General features: G+C 38.4%; 1 protein-coding gene across 1 annotated transcript; it reads right to left on the bottom strand.

The window, feature by feature from the left end:
* Window positions 1-4,090: 4,090 nt before the first annotated feature.
* Window positions 4,091-7,188, bottom strand: LOC111721391 (sodium/potassium/calcium exchanger 1-like). The gene has a single exon (XM_023506127.2). It carries the CDS (start codon window positions 6,871-6,873, stop codon window positions 5,023-5,025), a length of 1,851 nt encoding a protein of 616 aa, XP_023361895.1. The 5' UTR covers window positions 6,874-7,188; the 3' UTR covers window positions 4,091-5,022.
* Between the last annotated feature and the right edge of the window lie 9,700 nt (window positions 7,189-16,888).

Genomic DNA, 16,888 nt, shown 5'->3' with positions numbered 1-16,888 from the left:
TTCACTTAAGTCTCTGTGTGGTATTTTAGTATTTTCCTCCTTATTCTCCTTTGAGCTAGGAAAAACTGGATATTTAGAGCTGGAAGGAAAACTTTTTAATTTGTTTCCTGGTTGGAGGGGGAAAAACCCTATCAAAGCAAAACTAAAAGGAAGTGGAAGACAATGGAAACTTAGCTGCTTTCTGGAAGATAATATAAAGAGGGCTTTGTATTAAAAATGGTCTTTATACCTAGTAAATCAGAAGCCTATTTGAGGATATATCTCTCTACCAATAAGGCTACTGATGGGGAAGCAGAAGAGCAGACCAGAGGGAATGACCTGGTAATAGGACTTAGAAGTAGAATGATCTACTTGAGGAGAGTAAACAACAAGTTCTATTAAAATCTGTTAATCTTTGGAACAGTTTTTAGAGCTAGCTGTAGATATATGAGAAAGATCCTAACAAGTCTCTTTAAAGCCTGTTTCTCTTCTTTGGAGCACAATTTTTAGAATTAAATGCAATATAAATCTCACTTCAACCTGAAAAGAGATATTATGATTTTCCTGTGGGATTTGTACATAAACAGGGAAAAAACTGTTTGGTTTTCAAATGTTTTAAAAATATACTTTAGAACAAGACAGAAGGTAGTACCAAAAGACTTTAAGGCACCCCGAGCAGAGGAAATCAGGTACCTTCTTGTACAGGAAGAAACCTTATTCCTATTAGAAAAGTGATTTGAGAAAAGAAAGTTCTTGGTACTCTGTTAATTTTTACAATTGAACTTTGAGCTGCTAAATTGTCTATAATATGTACAGACAATATTGTGTGTATCTCTGTTGTAGTATTGTCAGATATTAATATTGCTATGTGTTTCCCTTCTCTTGTTTGAAGACATATTTGCAGGGGTCAGAACAAATCTTGCTGCCAAGTATTGGAAATGTTAATATGAATCTGACTACATGGTACCTATGAAGATTTTTTAAATTGCCAGAAGGCTCTTTAATGAATCAATGACTGATTTACTGGAGTTCCTAACAAGTAACACATCTGAATAGTGAATTAGACCAGGTGAAATATATGGTAAGTATGAAAATTGTTCCATAAAAGTGTCAGTAGGACCCAACCTGATAATTCTTTCTGTTGTATTCCTTAGATACAACCTGTTGTACTACAGGTCTGTCTATTGTATGCCCATGGAATACACAGATTGGCAATTCTGGATCCAACCTTTATCTGGGATCATATAACTGAGGAAAAATAGATAACATCTAGCCTGATGAATATAACAAGAGGCTTTCAGTGATGAAAATATAAAAGGCCCAATCAGCAAGGGATGTGATTCATCAGGGATGAACTCCCATGGCATGTAAAACATGGAGATACTTTTTTGGGGGAGGCAATTTATAAGTTAAATCAAAGGCCCTTTTGAAAACCTCTCTCCACTAATGAAATCCACGATGGAATGATGAAGGGGGAGGTAAAAAAGGTAGAGAATAATCAGTTCCTCTAAAGGATAGTTGATGTGTTAATCCTTCAGATTTTTTTCTCTCTCTTTCTGGAACCCCAATGACCATATGAAGAAAATATTATAGCCTTGGACCTACTATCTTAAGCTTGAAAAGTAGGTGCTTGCCTTAGTTATGTGATTTATTTCTTGCCCTATGTTATTATTGAATGGTTATTTAACCTTGCCTGTTGTCAAGGAAGGATTGCTTATTCATTTCTGTATTAACTATAGGACAGTACAGCTTGTTATGGGTACAGTGTATTAGTCTGAAAATAAAATTCCTTTTATGAGAAATAAGTGGGGTAAGACTTTCATGTAATAGGATGTCTGTTCTTGAACTATATATATACCCTTTCCTCCAGCCCCTGCTCTTTTTTGGTCTTCCATGTTTGAAAATTCCTCTCTCTCTTTCTATCTGTATCTCTCTTGCATGCATTATTGTTAACTGTCACTTTCCTATGACAGAAATAGCCAACTTATTTGAAGACTTTAGTGAGAGTCAACCTCTCCTTTTAAAACACCTACCCTGGTATATACAGCTATTGTCCTATGACTTGGCTTACTGTTGGCTGCCCTACTTGGTTCACTAGTATCTGGAATGGTCCTAGTATCTCTGGACATGTGAGAGTGGGTCAACTTATGACTAAATTTGGAGATGCAGGCTCTAGATTCAGCATAAACAGCTATCAGGAGACTAGCCATTTCTCACACTGATTAGGAGTGCTCTAAAGAGCTGAAGTAGGGATCACTTAGGCTCACCTGCTGTTTCTCCAAAGGACCAATATCATTGTCCTTGCTTCTTTTTGTCACATCTCAAATAGATTTGACAAGCATTCTGGTCTTATCTTTCCCTTGTTGACCCTCCCTTCTTCTTTGTGTTCCTATTCCTTGATAACCCCAAAGTCTCAAACCTCCTCTAGGTTAGGTAAAAGATGGTTTGTCTATTGTTTTTGGCATCAGTGACTGATATTTGGCATCAGTGCTTGCAAATGTCTCAAGTCCTCCAAACTTTGATCCTATCTGTTGAAAATATCATACAGACAAGCTGGCACTGCTTTATGAAACTAAAATCTCCTTATATTTTCCCAACCAAATGTATAGTTTGACCATTAGTATCTGTAGAGTAGCTTGTATGGACACCGTCATTGTTGGGCCAAGATATTTATAGCTGTAACTTCTCCCCCAGGTATTCTGTACCCTATTCCTGCCCCAATCCAAGGGAACTGGGGAAGGTTTAGGCACATCCTTAGCATGGTTAGAGTAACTAACATTGTTGGCTCCCTGGATCCTAGTACTTTATTACAGGGACAAGAACTAGAAAAAACTCAGGTAACATAATTCAAATAAGAAATAGGAGACCAATCTGATGATACAGTTCTCATCATTGTTTGCTTCTGTCTGTATTGTTAAATATTTTGTGAGGGTACTAGAGCAGTCAAAACCTGACTTCTGATTGAGAATGACACCAATGATCATTTCACACTTGCCACACTACTCTTATGTTTTTATTTTTTTCTATTCTTTCTTGGCATTTATTCAACCTTCTCCCTTGAAATAATGCCCAGCTTCTCACAGCTACTGACTGCATTGTAGAGAGTTGTGGAAGGAATTTTTTCCATATGTTAATACTCATAGGTAGATCTCAGGGACTCCCAGCTCTGTAGTATCCCAACCCCTTAAAAATGTGATAAAAGTATATTATTCAGAGGTATATTGAAACCATATTGGGGAGGTCTTTGGTTACTCAGAAAACTTGAATTTTTTTTGATAATGATATAGGTCCTGTCCTCAAAGAGCTTATCTGGAAATTATAATGGGGATATACCATTTACAAAATTAAGTAGAATACTAGATAAGATGAAATAAGGGGGAAAGAAGAAATAAAGGATTAGGGGACAAATACTCTTGGGTAATAGAAACAAGTAAAGCCTTCATGGAGGAAATGGTACCTCTTCTGAATCTTGAAAAAATAGCATTTTAAAAGGCCTAGAGAGTTAGAAGAAAGCAATTTCAACTATAGAGAAATAATTTGAATGAATACATGAAAGTAGAAAATAGACTTGTGGAGGACAGAAATCATAGGTATTCCCTCTCCTTGAGCTGAACTCAGGCATTGAAAAAAGGGGAAAATGTGGATTTAACAAATTATAAACCAGGAAACATCTTGTGGGTTTGGGGCTAGCTTCTGGACTAAGCAACGGAAGGTTAGGAGAAACAGAATTATTGTGGGAGAAGAGACCTGAAGAAATATAAGGCCTAGAGAGACTGTGAATGCTGCGTGGAAAGATTGAAATTCTAGATACTTTTTTGCTAGTTTGTTTCCAAAAGATTCTTTTGGCTAGGTAATTTACTCATGGAAGCTCCTATTGGGGCAAATGCATTCACAGAAAGAAACACAGGTGGGTTATTATATTATTGTAAAGCACAATATTAATTTTCACTCCCCCCATCTATCTGCTGAAGTAAAAACAGTCAGAATAATACTTAATGCTGCTTCTGGCCAGTAATGACTTATTTTCTGATATTTTCTAAAATTCCATATAACTCTCCCATGGAATTTTCCTGATTAAAAAGATTATATTTGGTCGGCTTGTGTAGTCTTGAATTAGAGAGAAGCCATATTTCTTGGGGGACTGGGGACTGAAGGAAATGAAGGAGTCCACTGACATAACAACTAACAGAAAGAAATAAGGAGTCATTGTTCTGGTTAGCTTCTGGAGTGGGTGTGTATGGGGAGAACTAGGAATAAAATGATTATAAGTTATAAGGAAGCAACTTGATGAAAGTAGTCAAAAGCATTTCTTAGTCATTAGAACTAAACAGAAATTGAATGGGATGTCTTGATGAGGTGATGAGCTCCCTATAATTAAAGGTCTTCAAGCAGGTACCTCATGACCACCTATGGGCTGATGTAGAGGGATTTTTGGTATGGAGTAAAACTAGATGACTGCTAAGATCCCATTGAATTTAGGAATATGAGGAATTCATCAGGAGATGATTAATAGGTGGCATACAAAAATGGCCCTTTAAAAAATTTAGTCCATTTATGTAGGATCATATCTCTGAGTTCTGGGGATAGACCAGGGCCACTCAGAAAGGGAGAGGGACAAGCCATAGTCTATCTTGTCCAGCCTTATGTTATGCTCTGCATATTTTTTGGGCTATCTCAGAGGTGGTAGGCTCACTGCAATGTGGATACTATGATGGGATTCCTATTTGGGTACTTGTTTAATTAATTAAAACTTAGTTATGTGCCAGGCACAGCGCTGAATTTGGTCTTTTGATTCTATTATTTGATTCTTCTGTCCTTCTCTGAGGTGGTTATTTATTATGCCTGTTCTGCCCTTTAAGTTTCCTCAGAAAGTAATCTGGTACTGTTAGAGGACCCTGGAACTAGGTTGGGAACTGGTATATTTCTAGGGTGCCAAAACATGAATGTAGAAAGAAAGAAATGTATTTTAATGATTATTTAGTTCTCAGGAATCTTCTCCATTGTTTATCTTGCTCAAAGTCCATTTTTTCTTCCTACTCAATGTTATGAAAGTTCCTTTCTATGACTCTCCCCTTGCACAGTATTCTCCACTTTGACAATTGCTTCTCCAGAATCATCCTCCTCTCCAGAATGCTTTTCTTCCCCAGTAGTTATCCCTTCTGTAGATTTGTCCTCTCCTGAACTTTCTTTCACAGGAACAGTCTTTTCTTCCGCAACACTTTTTTTCCTCACAGAACTTTTTTCCCTAGAACTCTTCTGCTCCATAGAATTCTTCCTTCCCTTCACACCTTCCCCACTTATAGTCTTTTTTCCGAGAGAACCCTTTTTAAATACATAACTCTTCCTTCTTTTAGAACCCTGCCATTCCCCAGAATTTCTCTTTTCTTTAGAATTTTCCCCTGCTGTAAAACTCTTTTTTCCCAAAGAATTCTTCCTTTTACTAAAGCTCTTCTTTCTTCTAGTGTTCTTCTTTTTGACAGAAGTCTCTTTTCCTTTTGAGCTCTCTCCTTCCTGAGAACTCTGAATTTCTGTGGATCTTTCTCCATCCTCGATATTTTCCCTTGCCACAAGATCCTCTTCTTTCTCAGGACCATTGCCTGCCTCAGAACTCTCTCTATCAACAAGCCTCTCTTCTCCTTCAGAACTCTCCTTTTCTTTACTAAGTTTCTCTTCTTCCTCATAACTCTCCTTTCCTGTAAGTTTTTCTTCTTCCTCAGAACTCTTCTTTTCTATAATAGGTTTTCCTTCTCCCTCAGAACTCTCCTTTTCTATAAGTCTCCCTTCTCCCTCAGAGCTCTCCTTTTCCGGAATAAGTCTCCCTTCTCCCTCAGAGCTCTCCATTCCTACAAATCTGTCTTCTCCTTCAGAGCTCTCCATTCCTAAAACCCTCTCTTCTCCCTCAGAACTCTCCTTTTTAAATTTGTTTTCTTCACCTGAACTTTCAATTCCCACTGGAACCCCCTCCACTTTCAGAACCACCTCTTCTTCCAAAGAGCTCTCGGTGCTCTCAGAAGTTTCCTCTTCAGTTGTGCTCTTGCCTGTCCCTGGAGTCTCCTCATTATTAGAGCTCTCCCCTTCCACAACCTTGCTTTTGATAGAACTCTTTCTTTCGACATGACTCCCCTCCTTCACAGGAGGCTCCCCTCCCACAGAATCAGCTTCTTTCACAAAATCCTTTTCTTCTGTATCACTCCCTTCATCTACAGAACCGTGCAATTTGGAACTCCTCGATGATCCCAGAGATTGTTTCCTCCCTGTCTTCCTTTTTATTGATCGCCTCCTTCGTAAATATTTCCTGCTCCCCCTCGGAGTGTCCCTGGTAATCACTTTCCCCCCGGCCACAGAAGTGCTGTCTGCCAAAATACTCTTTTTAGCCCCAGAACTCTTGCTGCTTAAAGAATTCTTTCTTTTTATCTTTCTTATCAGAAACTGCTTGCCGGCGTTAAGGCCCAGCTTCTTGCCAGGACTTTCATTTGCCAGATGCTTTCTGATGAGGGAGCTCTTCCTTCTCTGGGAGGTTTCCCCAGTGACAGATGTGTCCCAGCCCACCGAGGTCTTGATGCCCATGGAGCTCTTGGTCCCCAGGGAGCTCCTCTCCCCCACTGAGGCCTTCTCCATCTTGGAGCTCTCTAGTTCCGCCAGTGCCCCTGGGGCAGCCATCTTCCTCTCCTCGCCCACAGTCCCTTCCTCCCGAGAGGCCTTCTCGCCCGCCTTGTCCCCCTCTGGCTCCTCACTTTCCCCCTTGTCCGCCTTCTGCGGCTCCACAGAGCTTTCTCCACTTGCCACACTCTGGCCCCCCTCAGGCCTGCGGTCCTCGGCAGCCCCTTCTCCCCTTTCCGAGCTCTCCCCAAGCAGGGAGGCAGGCTCCTGGTTCCTCCTCAGCAGGGTCCCCATCGAGGCGGCGGGCCTGCCTCCGGGCTGGTGGTGGGGCAGGCCTGGGCCTCGGCTGCCAGGTAGGCCTCAAAGTTCCACAGGGGCCCCTGGCCCGGGGGAGGGGCGTCCCTCTGGGTGTGGGGAGCCTTTCGGACTCTTTGCCCCCCCGCTCCCTCTCTGGGGGGCCCCCAGAGCCCTGAGGAAGGAAGGTGACGAGAGAGGGAGGGTGGGAGGGTGGGAGGGCGGGAGCCAGCGCCACAGGCCCGAGCTCAGCCTGAGCCAAGGTGAGGCTGTAGGGAAGTGAGGCTGAACAGGAAGTGCTGCCCCCAGCCTGCCTGGGCACCGTGAGGACAGGGGCTGAGCGGGGGAGGGGCACCTGCTCAGCCGGCCAGAAGAGAGCCCCAGGATGGGGGGGGGGGGGGCTCTTGGGGAAGGGATCCTGTGTATCCCTAAAGGATCTTCTGGGCAGAGCAAAATGAGAGGACTCCTGCTCGGGTGGGGAGGGAAGGGAGACCCCCTGAAAAAAGGGGACCCTGGGGAGGTCTGGAGGGTCTCCCATACTGGCTCTTGGCCAGGAAGGGCCCCCTCTTTCCAGCAGCAGGGGCAGACTAGACAGAGGGGCCTCCTGTATAACGCTGAAGGATCTCCTCAGCAGGGGTTCCTACACGGGGTTTCCCACCCAACCTCCTTTCCCCCTGAGAAATGTTTATGTGGCTCCGGCTGTACAGACATATATCAAACAGATCCACAAATCAAACATTTACTGACAACAGATCGCCCTTTTCTCGATCTCCACAGTCAGTTGTGTGGCCTTGGGACCCACAGTTTAAGACCCTGGGTTCCTGGGCAGATTAGGGGAGTCTCTATCCCCAGACCTGGCCCGGCCCCTTCTGTTCCTGTCCCCGGACGTATTAGAAAGAGGGGATCCCTGTGTAGGCCCAGGGGAATCTTCCTAGGCAGAAGAGAAAGAGAATGAGAGCAGGCCTGGGGCGGGGGGCTTCCTGAGTAGGCCCGGGGGGGGGGGCTTCCTGGGCAGGCCTGGTGGGGGAGCAGACCAGAAAAAAGGGGGAGTTTCTTCTGTCTTCTTTAGTCTTCTAGACACCAGAGGCTGGCTCTCTCTTCATATTGTGAGTGTATGTATGTGTGTGTGCGTGTGTGTGTATACACACACACACGCACACACATATATAAAATCTCTAGTTATTTCTCTCTTTCTCTCTCTCCCTCCCTCTCGGTCTCTGTCTTTTTTTCTGTCTTTGTCTGTCTCAATCTCTCTTTCTTCTTCCTCTTCCTTCTCCTCTTCTCTCTCTCTGTCCCCAGACCAAATGCATACATATATGTACCCACATATACACAAATATATTATATATATATACATACACATAAACCCACCCACACACCTACACACATACTCTCTCTCTCTCTCTCTCTCTCTCTCTCTCTATATATATATATATATATATATTATAAATACATAAATAAATTTATGCATTCACACACAGAGTTCAATTAAGCTGCATTCAAACTGTGGACATGAACTAAGTCTTAAGGCATAGGAATACCAAAAGTAATTGGAAGTAAATTCCCAAATATCATATTCACAACTCTGTTCACTTCCTATAATTGTCTTTCTTTCCTGAAACCCCTGATTTCAGTCAATATCAATAAAAATGCCACCTATAAGCCCTAAACTCTTCCGTTTCTAGGCCAATACTTTATAATCTCTTTCATCCTTTCTTTTCTCCTGCTTGTCACATTTTAGAAAGGCTCTAAAGGGAAAACAGATCTCAAGAAAGGATCTTGAGATCAATTTGTATGAGAATCAGATGAAGAAATTGGGAATGTTTAGAAAACAAAAGGTGTGGGGAGGGCAATATCTGTTTTCAAGTATTTGAAATGATGATTTATGAAAAAGAAATCAGATACCTTCTGCTTGACCAAGAACTAAGAACAATGTGTAGAGATTACAGAGAGGTAGATGTAGGTTTGGAATATGGGGAAACAAGCTAGCTTAGAGTTGTCTTGAAGTGGGCTGTCATAAAGGAAGTGTTTAAAGGAAATCTTGTTGAGGTTATTGTAGAGAGGATTCTAGTTCAGGTATGTGTTGGTTTAGATAGTCTCTGAGGTCCTTTTTAATTTTGTGATTCTTTTATTCTGTTTTTCTGCTAAGACATATCCTCTCTCAAATTGAATTTTAATCCCTGAACTCCCAAAGCATTTATAAACCTGAACATCAGAACTGAATGCAAGAAACAGAATTCTATCTATTGCAGTATGCTTAGAGACCTATATAAATTTAGTTATGATAACATCCTTGCCTTCATGGATCTTATATTGCAGTAGGTAATCAATATACCAATGCAAATAGCTTTATTAACTCAGAGAAAGATATCTAATTCAGTAGTATCAAATTCAGATAGAAGTGGAGCCATGAAACTATACAGAAGGATACCTGCAGATTGCATATTGAAGAAGAAAACTGTGTTCATGTTTTCTATATTTATTTTTATTTATTTTGTTAAATTTTTCTCATTATGCTTAATCTGCTTTGGGGCCTACTTGGGAGTATTGTGGGTCACAGACAATATTTGACACCTCTGATTTGGTCCAATCCTCTCATTTTCCAGGTGAGAAAAATGGGGCTTGAAGAAAGGGAAAGGGAGTTGCTCAAAATCACAATGATTGATGGTTGTGCTGGAACTAAAATCCAGGTCAGGTGAACAAAATCCAGACTATAAAGATGATTTGTCTAAGTCAACTCAGGGACTTGAATACTAGGCTGTTACATGTGACATTTGGATTCTGTGTACGGACAATTAATTTCTCCTGAGTTGCTTCAAAGAAATCTGGGAAAAGTTTATGAACTGATTCAAAGTAAAGTGAATAAGAACAGGGGAAAAAATTTTTTTTACCATAATAACATAATAAAAAAATTTGAAAGACTTAAAAACTTTACTCAATACAATGACCAATCCATGATTCCAGAGTTCTAAAGATGAAATATATTACATACCTAGTGAGGAGACATATACAAAATGTGGAATAAGATATATGGAACAAGACAATGTCTGATGTAGGCATTTATTTTGCTTGATATATGTAGCAGTGCTGGCACATAGTAGGCACTTAATGTTTGTTGATTAATTCATTTGTTACAAGAGCTTTATTTTTCTATTTTCTCACTTTTTTAGTAAGAAGGAAATGGAAGGGAGAAAAGAAATAAAGATTATATAGAAAGAAAGAAAAGATGACATAGAAGCATCTTTTTTAAAAAAAAAAATAGAAGAGAACAGATAGAAATCTCAGAAAAAATCAGAAAAGTAGCTTTAAAAATTTAGATGTTTAATTTATTACATATTTAAGAGAAAAGCAAGATACACATAATAGACATCACAGTTTCAAGTACAATCTATTGTATGATTTATATGGAAATACCAGTTTAATTTTGTGTTTGTGAAATTCAGAATTTAAAAAAACTGGAGTAAATTCCCTTCCAGTTTAAACATTTTTGTTATGTTTTAATGTTTCCTCCATCTTTGATGTTTTATGGTTCTTATCCATATTCTTTTTTTTATTACCAGTAATTTGTAGGAAGGCACGGGTAGTATGTTTATCACACTTAGAGAGAAAACAGAACTGAGTAGTATAGCTAACATGTTGGATGACAGAATCAGGATTCAAAAATAGCTCTATGGACAGTTAGAAAGTGACTCCAAAACAACAAGGTGAAATTTAATAGGGATAAATAAATGTAAGTTAGAGTCTGGAAATCAGTTGTAAGTGATACACAATATGGCTGAAACATTGCTAGAAAATAGTTCTTGTGAAACATTCTTTTCTTCTTAAATTTTGAAATCCAAATTGGGAAGGATAGAATAAAATGGTTAACAAGGAGTTGAGATGTAACATAAGTGAAAAATTAGTAACAAGAAACCTACCTTCTCTTAATGTATTCATTTTACCAGGCTTAACCCAGGGACCTGAAAGAACTGACAAGATGCAATTACCTCTCTAATGATCACTTAAAGTTCATGAATGAAGAATGTGAGAAATGATACAGGATTGTAGAAGGCAAATTTTCTAATTTAAAAAAAAAAAAAGAATAGCAGAATGAAAATACCATAGGTTGGCTCAATTCCTGACAAAATTATAGAAAATATTATTTAAAGGATTGTTACTGAACATCTAGAAAAGAAAGCAACATTCATAAGGAGACAACATGGTTTCATCAGGAAAAGTTATTATAGACTAAACTCATTTCCTTTTTGGATAGCAATATCAGACTAGTAGACTAGAAAAGCATTTGACAGCAATCAGTTCTATTATTGTAGATAAGGCAAAAAGATCCTTGCTTAGTTGATATTATAATTAGGTATTTGGAAATAGTTGTAAGATTGGACTTAAATTGGAATTAAATTAATGGATTAATGACAACTAGGAAGGAGATTTCTTTGGGAGAATACAAGGGATGTAACCTTGACCCTTTAATGCTCAATAATTTTATTATTTACTTGGATAAAGGCACAGATAACAAGGTTTATCTAATTTGTAGATAAATAAAATCTGTGAGAAAGATAGCTAACATGTCAAACAATAGATTTAGGATGGAATACAATGAATGTCTGACTTGATTGAGAGTTCTTAATTTTGCTTCCCTTCCTTCCTTCCTTCCTTCCTTCCTTCCTTCCTTCCTTCCTTCCTTCCTTCCTTCCTTCCTTCCTTCCTTCCTTCCTTCCTTCCTTCCTTCCTTTTTTCTTTCCTTCCTTCCTTCCTTCCTTCCTTCTTTCCTCCCTCCCTAAAATTAATGTGTTTGCATGTCAAATCAAGAGACATATAGCATCAAAAACAAGGGAGGTGATAGTCTTACTATACTATTTATTCTGCCCTGCTCAGAGCATATCTGGAGTATTATATTCAATCTGAGATATTATGTTTTAGGAATGATATTGATAAGCTAGAGGGAATTCACAGAAAGGAAACCATGATGGTGAGGAAGGAACTCAAAATCTTGTCCTAAGAGAATTAGTTGAAGAAACTGGGAATGTTCAGTTCAGAGAAGAGAGCATTTAGATCACAGAATCTTAAAGCTGGGAGGAACCTCAAATAATATCTAGTTAACTCTGTCCTAAACAAGTATCCTGTCTACATCATTTGCAAGGCATTCAAATAAAGATTGGATAACCATTTGTTGGAGATGAAGAAAGAATTTTTGTTTAGGTATAAATTGAATGAGATGATCTTGGAGGTCCTTCTCAGCTCTGAGATTCTACAATTAGTTAAGATTTCAAGAAAGTCCTGGAGTTTAAGGTGGAGTTTTATAAATGGGCAGAGTTTAGATCAGAAAGGGGGAGAAGTGGAGAATGAATACTGTAAAGAAATAACATGAGCTAAGATTAGGAGGAGGGAATAAATGAAACATATGCAGGGGGCAGCGACAAGAATAGCTTGACTGCAGCAGATGGTTTATGTGGATAAGTGGAGAGAGATATGGCCAAATAGAGACTTATATGAACAGATTGTGAAAAGCCTTGAATGCTATACAGAAGACGTTGGACTTCATCCAAATTTATAATTATAATTAATCATGATTAATAAGAAAATATTATGAATTCTTGGATTTAAGTATAATATATATGATATATTACATAAATATTATAATATATTATAAAAAGAACATAATACATTACAAAAATAACATCTTACATAAATATATTACATGTTGTCATTAAATGATTACTAAGGTTTCTTTTATTTCCAAGAAAAAAGAAAGGAAGCGAGGGAGGATGAGAGGGAAGAAGGAGAAGAAAAGAGAGAAAAAAGGAAGGAAGGAAGGAAGGAAGGAAGGAAGGAAGGAAGGAAGGAAGGAAGGAAGGAAGGAAAGAAGGAAGGAAGGAAAGAAGAAGAGATACTTTCATTTGTTGCAATTTTTCAGATTGATAAGTCCTCATTTTATATATGAAGCAGCAAAGAAGTCAAAATTGTTTGTTCAAATGCAATAAGCTGTTAGGGACAATGGGAGAAAAACAGGTTTTCTCCAAGGCCTCCTTTGTCTGTGGAATAATACCAATGAATTGTGCTCTACTCCTTTCCATGGCTTCTGACCGACCCCTCCTCTCTCAAATAGACTATCCAATTACTGAATCCTAAAAATTACCACAAATCCCCACACAGATAGCTCGCAGACTGCTTTGTGTATGGAATTCCCATTAACACTGCTGAACTTTAGACTGTCTCGGCTCATGAAATCTGTGATATCCCATCTGTTTACTCATTTGGGTCCTGGCCCTTCATGGTGCATATATAGCTTTGTAGGAGGAATGTAATGGCATAATGATTAATTGAGTTGCCACATTTAAGCAGTTCATTTCTTTCAAATTCCATCCTGAGGTTTGAAGCAAATGAAGGGGAAGGATCTAGCTTGCCCTCAATTCCAAGGCAATCATACTCTGTTTTCGGCTGAATTCAAGTTTATGGAAGCACCCCCAAAAGGGGGGCAATATGTGGTGTAGAAAGACAGGAGATGGAGTTAATAGTTTGTGATTTTGGGCAGTCTCTCTGCCTCAGTTCTTCATCTGTCAAAAGAGGGGATTCTAGTACTAAATCTTGAATCCTATTATCCCATGATCACTGGAAGTTGTTGTTTTACAGCCATGAGTCAGTTAGAAATTTTTGGTTTTAACTTCAGTTCTTATACTATGGATGTATGGATGACCATGGCCAAACCTCACCTTAAGTTTTGGAGCCTTAGTTTCTTCACTTGTAAAAATAAGTAGATTGAGTTAGATAATTTCTAAGGTTTCTTCATCTCTAACATTTTACATTCATTCTGGGTTCTAAGGTTTCTATTAGCTCCAAATCCTATATAGATTCCAAGATGTGTGCTAGGATTGAAGATCTATATTCTAAGATCTTTCCAGTTTTGCATTCTGTGGTCCTCTAATTCAAACATTTTTCTTCTCTAAGTCAGATGAGTCACTCATTCTGTATTATCCTATCTGAGACCGGTAAACATTCTGAAATGGGAAATAAGTCAAACATCAAAGATCTTATGTTCTTCAGGCAATTTACTGTGGTAAATTTCACTTTCCCAGGCATCCCAAAGTAGAAAAACATGTATGATATTTAGGAGCGTGATGTGTCTCTCTCATAGGGAAAACAAGTTAATAGTCCGTTATAACTTATCTCTTTCACTTGGGTCCTTAATCCTACCCCCCCAAAGTATCTTGCTCTACCAATTTATTCCATCACCCTCTTTCTATTATTTTCTCTCTCTCTCTCTCTCTCTCTCTCTCTCTCACCATTTCCCTTCCTTCTATAAATATATTCAGGTCTTCCCAATCCTAAAACCTCCCCCAAATGTTCCTTTAATCCCATAATTCTCTCACACTATCATTTTACCTTTTTCTAACTCTTCATTGCCAAATTTCTAGAAAAAGTAATGTATAATTACTTTTTATACTCCTACCTTTGGTTTTCTGGACAACCTGAAATACGACCTCCAAATTTCCAGATTCCATATCCTATCATGGTGAAAGAACCGCAGTTCACTAATTTGGGGGTAAAACCATGACAGAAAGAGATTGACTGATTGGCAGCGTTTATCCTGTCAGACAAATGAATTCTGAACATAAATAATTTTTAATCATAATATATAGAGAGCCAGGAAAAAATGAAGGATGATTAATCTGGATCACAAGTTGCCTCCATTTGGCCTTGTGATGGGGCAAGTTTGTTGTGTTCAGGGAGAGAGAACAAAAACTTACTAATCTGTTAATCAGCCATTGGCAGATGTGTGGGATAAACATCTTTAGGGTTGGCATGGCATAGCTAAAACTGTGGTAGAAGAAGAGTTAAACATAAAGGAAAACACATACCTACTCAATTTATACTGAAATGAAAATTAATATATATATGGAGTCACTCAATGTCAAAGGACCCTTTCCCCCCTTCATTTTCTAGAACTATATCATTTTATGCTGTTGACTACCTCCTTCTTGATTGTTTTGACCTTGCTTCTCTGACACTATTCTTTCCTGTTCTCTTGTGGGTACCATGTTGTGGTTTTACTAAATAAAACAGCATGTTTTATATAAAAAATGACCCTGAGTTTACCTTATGGGAAAAACCATGCCAAGTCATATGGAAATAATAGTACCTTCTAGATCTAAGGTAAAAAATCCTGGGTTCTAATCTCAATTCCAAACCACTGCTAGCTGACTGTATAGCTCTGTGTAAGTCACTTTCTCCCTTTGAACTCTAGGTAATGTGTCAGGAACAAGAAACATGAAAGTAGATGGTGGTAGGCTTTGAATGCTAAGGAAAGAAAATGAACATTGAATAAATGCTTAAATTAGTGTAAAGAATCCTAAAACTTTTGTAAAGAATAATAAAAACTTTTGTAATCAGAACCTCCTAGTGCCTAAAGACTCACCTTGTAGAAGAGATTATAACATATTATCTAGCACATTTTTTTTGGTCAATTGTATTTTATTTTTCCAAATACATATAAAGATAGTTTCAACATTTATTTTTATGAAATTTGTTGTTTCAAATATTTCCCCCTTCCTTCCTTACTTCACCTCTACCCAAGATAGCAGGCAATCTGATATATGTTATACATGTATAATCCTTTTAAACTTATTTCTATATTTGTCATGTTATACAAGAAAAATCAGACCAAAAACTGTAAGAAAGAAAAAGCAAACAAAACAAAAAAGAAAGGTGAAATACTATGCTTCAATCCACATTGAATCTCCATAATTATCTCTTTGGATGTGACTGGCATTTTCTTTTTCAGGTCTGTTGGAATTTTCTTGGATCACTGCATTTCTGAGAAGAGCTAAGACTATCATAGTTGATCATCATGTAATCTTGCTGTTACTATGTACAGTATTCCTCTTGTTCTGCTCACTTTACTTGGTATTAGTTTTTTCAGGCTTTTCTGAAATCATCCTGCTCATTCACTGTCTAGTTTGAACTCTACCAAGCAACCCATAGTAAGATGGATAAATGCCTATAAAAAGACCTTTACTTAGGTTTCTTGGATCTCTTAGAAATATTGCAGTAAATGGGAAATTTGCATGACCCTTGAGTACTCTGCATTTTTGTCCGGAACACTTCTGGCTAAGGAGAAGCTCTGTGACTCGAGGAAGGGATTCCAAGTGGCAACTAGTATTTGTAATGGGTAGAACTCTTCACTTAGCTGATGAGGCCACTTAGTAAATCTAAGTCCCTTCCCTTAGAATAATGGTTCTTAACTTGATACTTAACTAAGCATAGATTTCAGGGGGTTCATGAACTTGGATGGGGAAACATACTTCTTTTTTTTTAAATGAAAGCTTTTTATTTTCAAAACACAAGCATAGATAGTTTTCAACATCCACCCTTGCGAAACCTTGTATTCCAAATTTTTTTCCTTCCCTTTCCCCCACCTTCTTCCCTCTCCACTCTATACATATTTCCACAATTATCATGATGCGCAAGAAAAAACATAAAAATGAAAAAAAATGAGAAAAAAAACAAAATGCAAGCACAATTTAAAAAGATGAAAATACTATGTTGTGATCCATATAGATTGACTCTCTCCTTCCCAAATCTATTGGAACTGGCCTGAAATCACCTCACTATTGAAAAGAGCCACATCCTTTAGAATTGCTCATCATATAATCTTGCTGTTGCTGTGTACTATATTCTCCTGGTTCTATTTCACTTAGCCTCAGTTTGTGTAAGACTCTCCAGGCCAGTCCGAAATCATCTTGCTGATTATTTATTATAGAACAATAATATTCCATAACATTAATATAGCATAACTTATTCAGCCATTCTCCAACAGTTTCCATTTCTTGTCACTACAAAAAGAGCTGTTACATGGATACCAGGTGGTGCAATGGATAGAGCACCAGTCCTGAAGTCAGGAGGACCTCAGTTCAAATCTGGTCTCAAATATTTAACACTTCCTAGCTTTGTGACCCTGGGCAAGTCACTTAACCCCAATTGCCTCAGGATAAAAAAAAAGGCTGCTACAAACATTTTTTGC

This window comes from Sarcophilus harrisii, chromosome 6 (genome assembly GCF_902635505.1).
Source record: "Sarcophilus harrisii chromosome 6, mSarHar1.11, whole genome shotgun sequence".
Taxonomy (NCBI): domain Eukaryota; kingdom Metazoa; phylum Chordata; class Mammalia; order Dasyuromorphia; family Dasyuridae; genus Sarcophilus; species Sarcophilus harrisii.
This window is presented reverse-complemented; position numbering and strand designations above follow the sequence as displayed.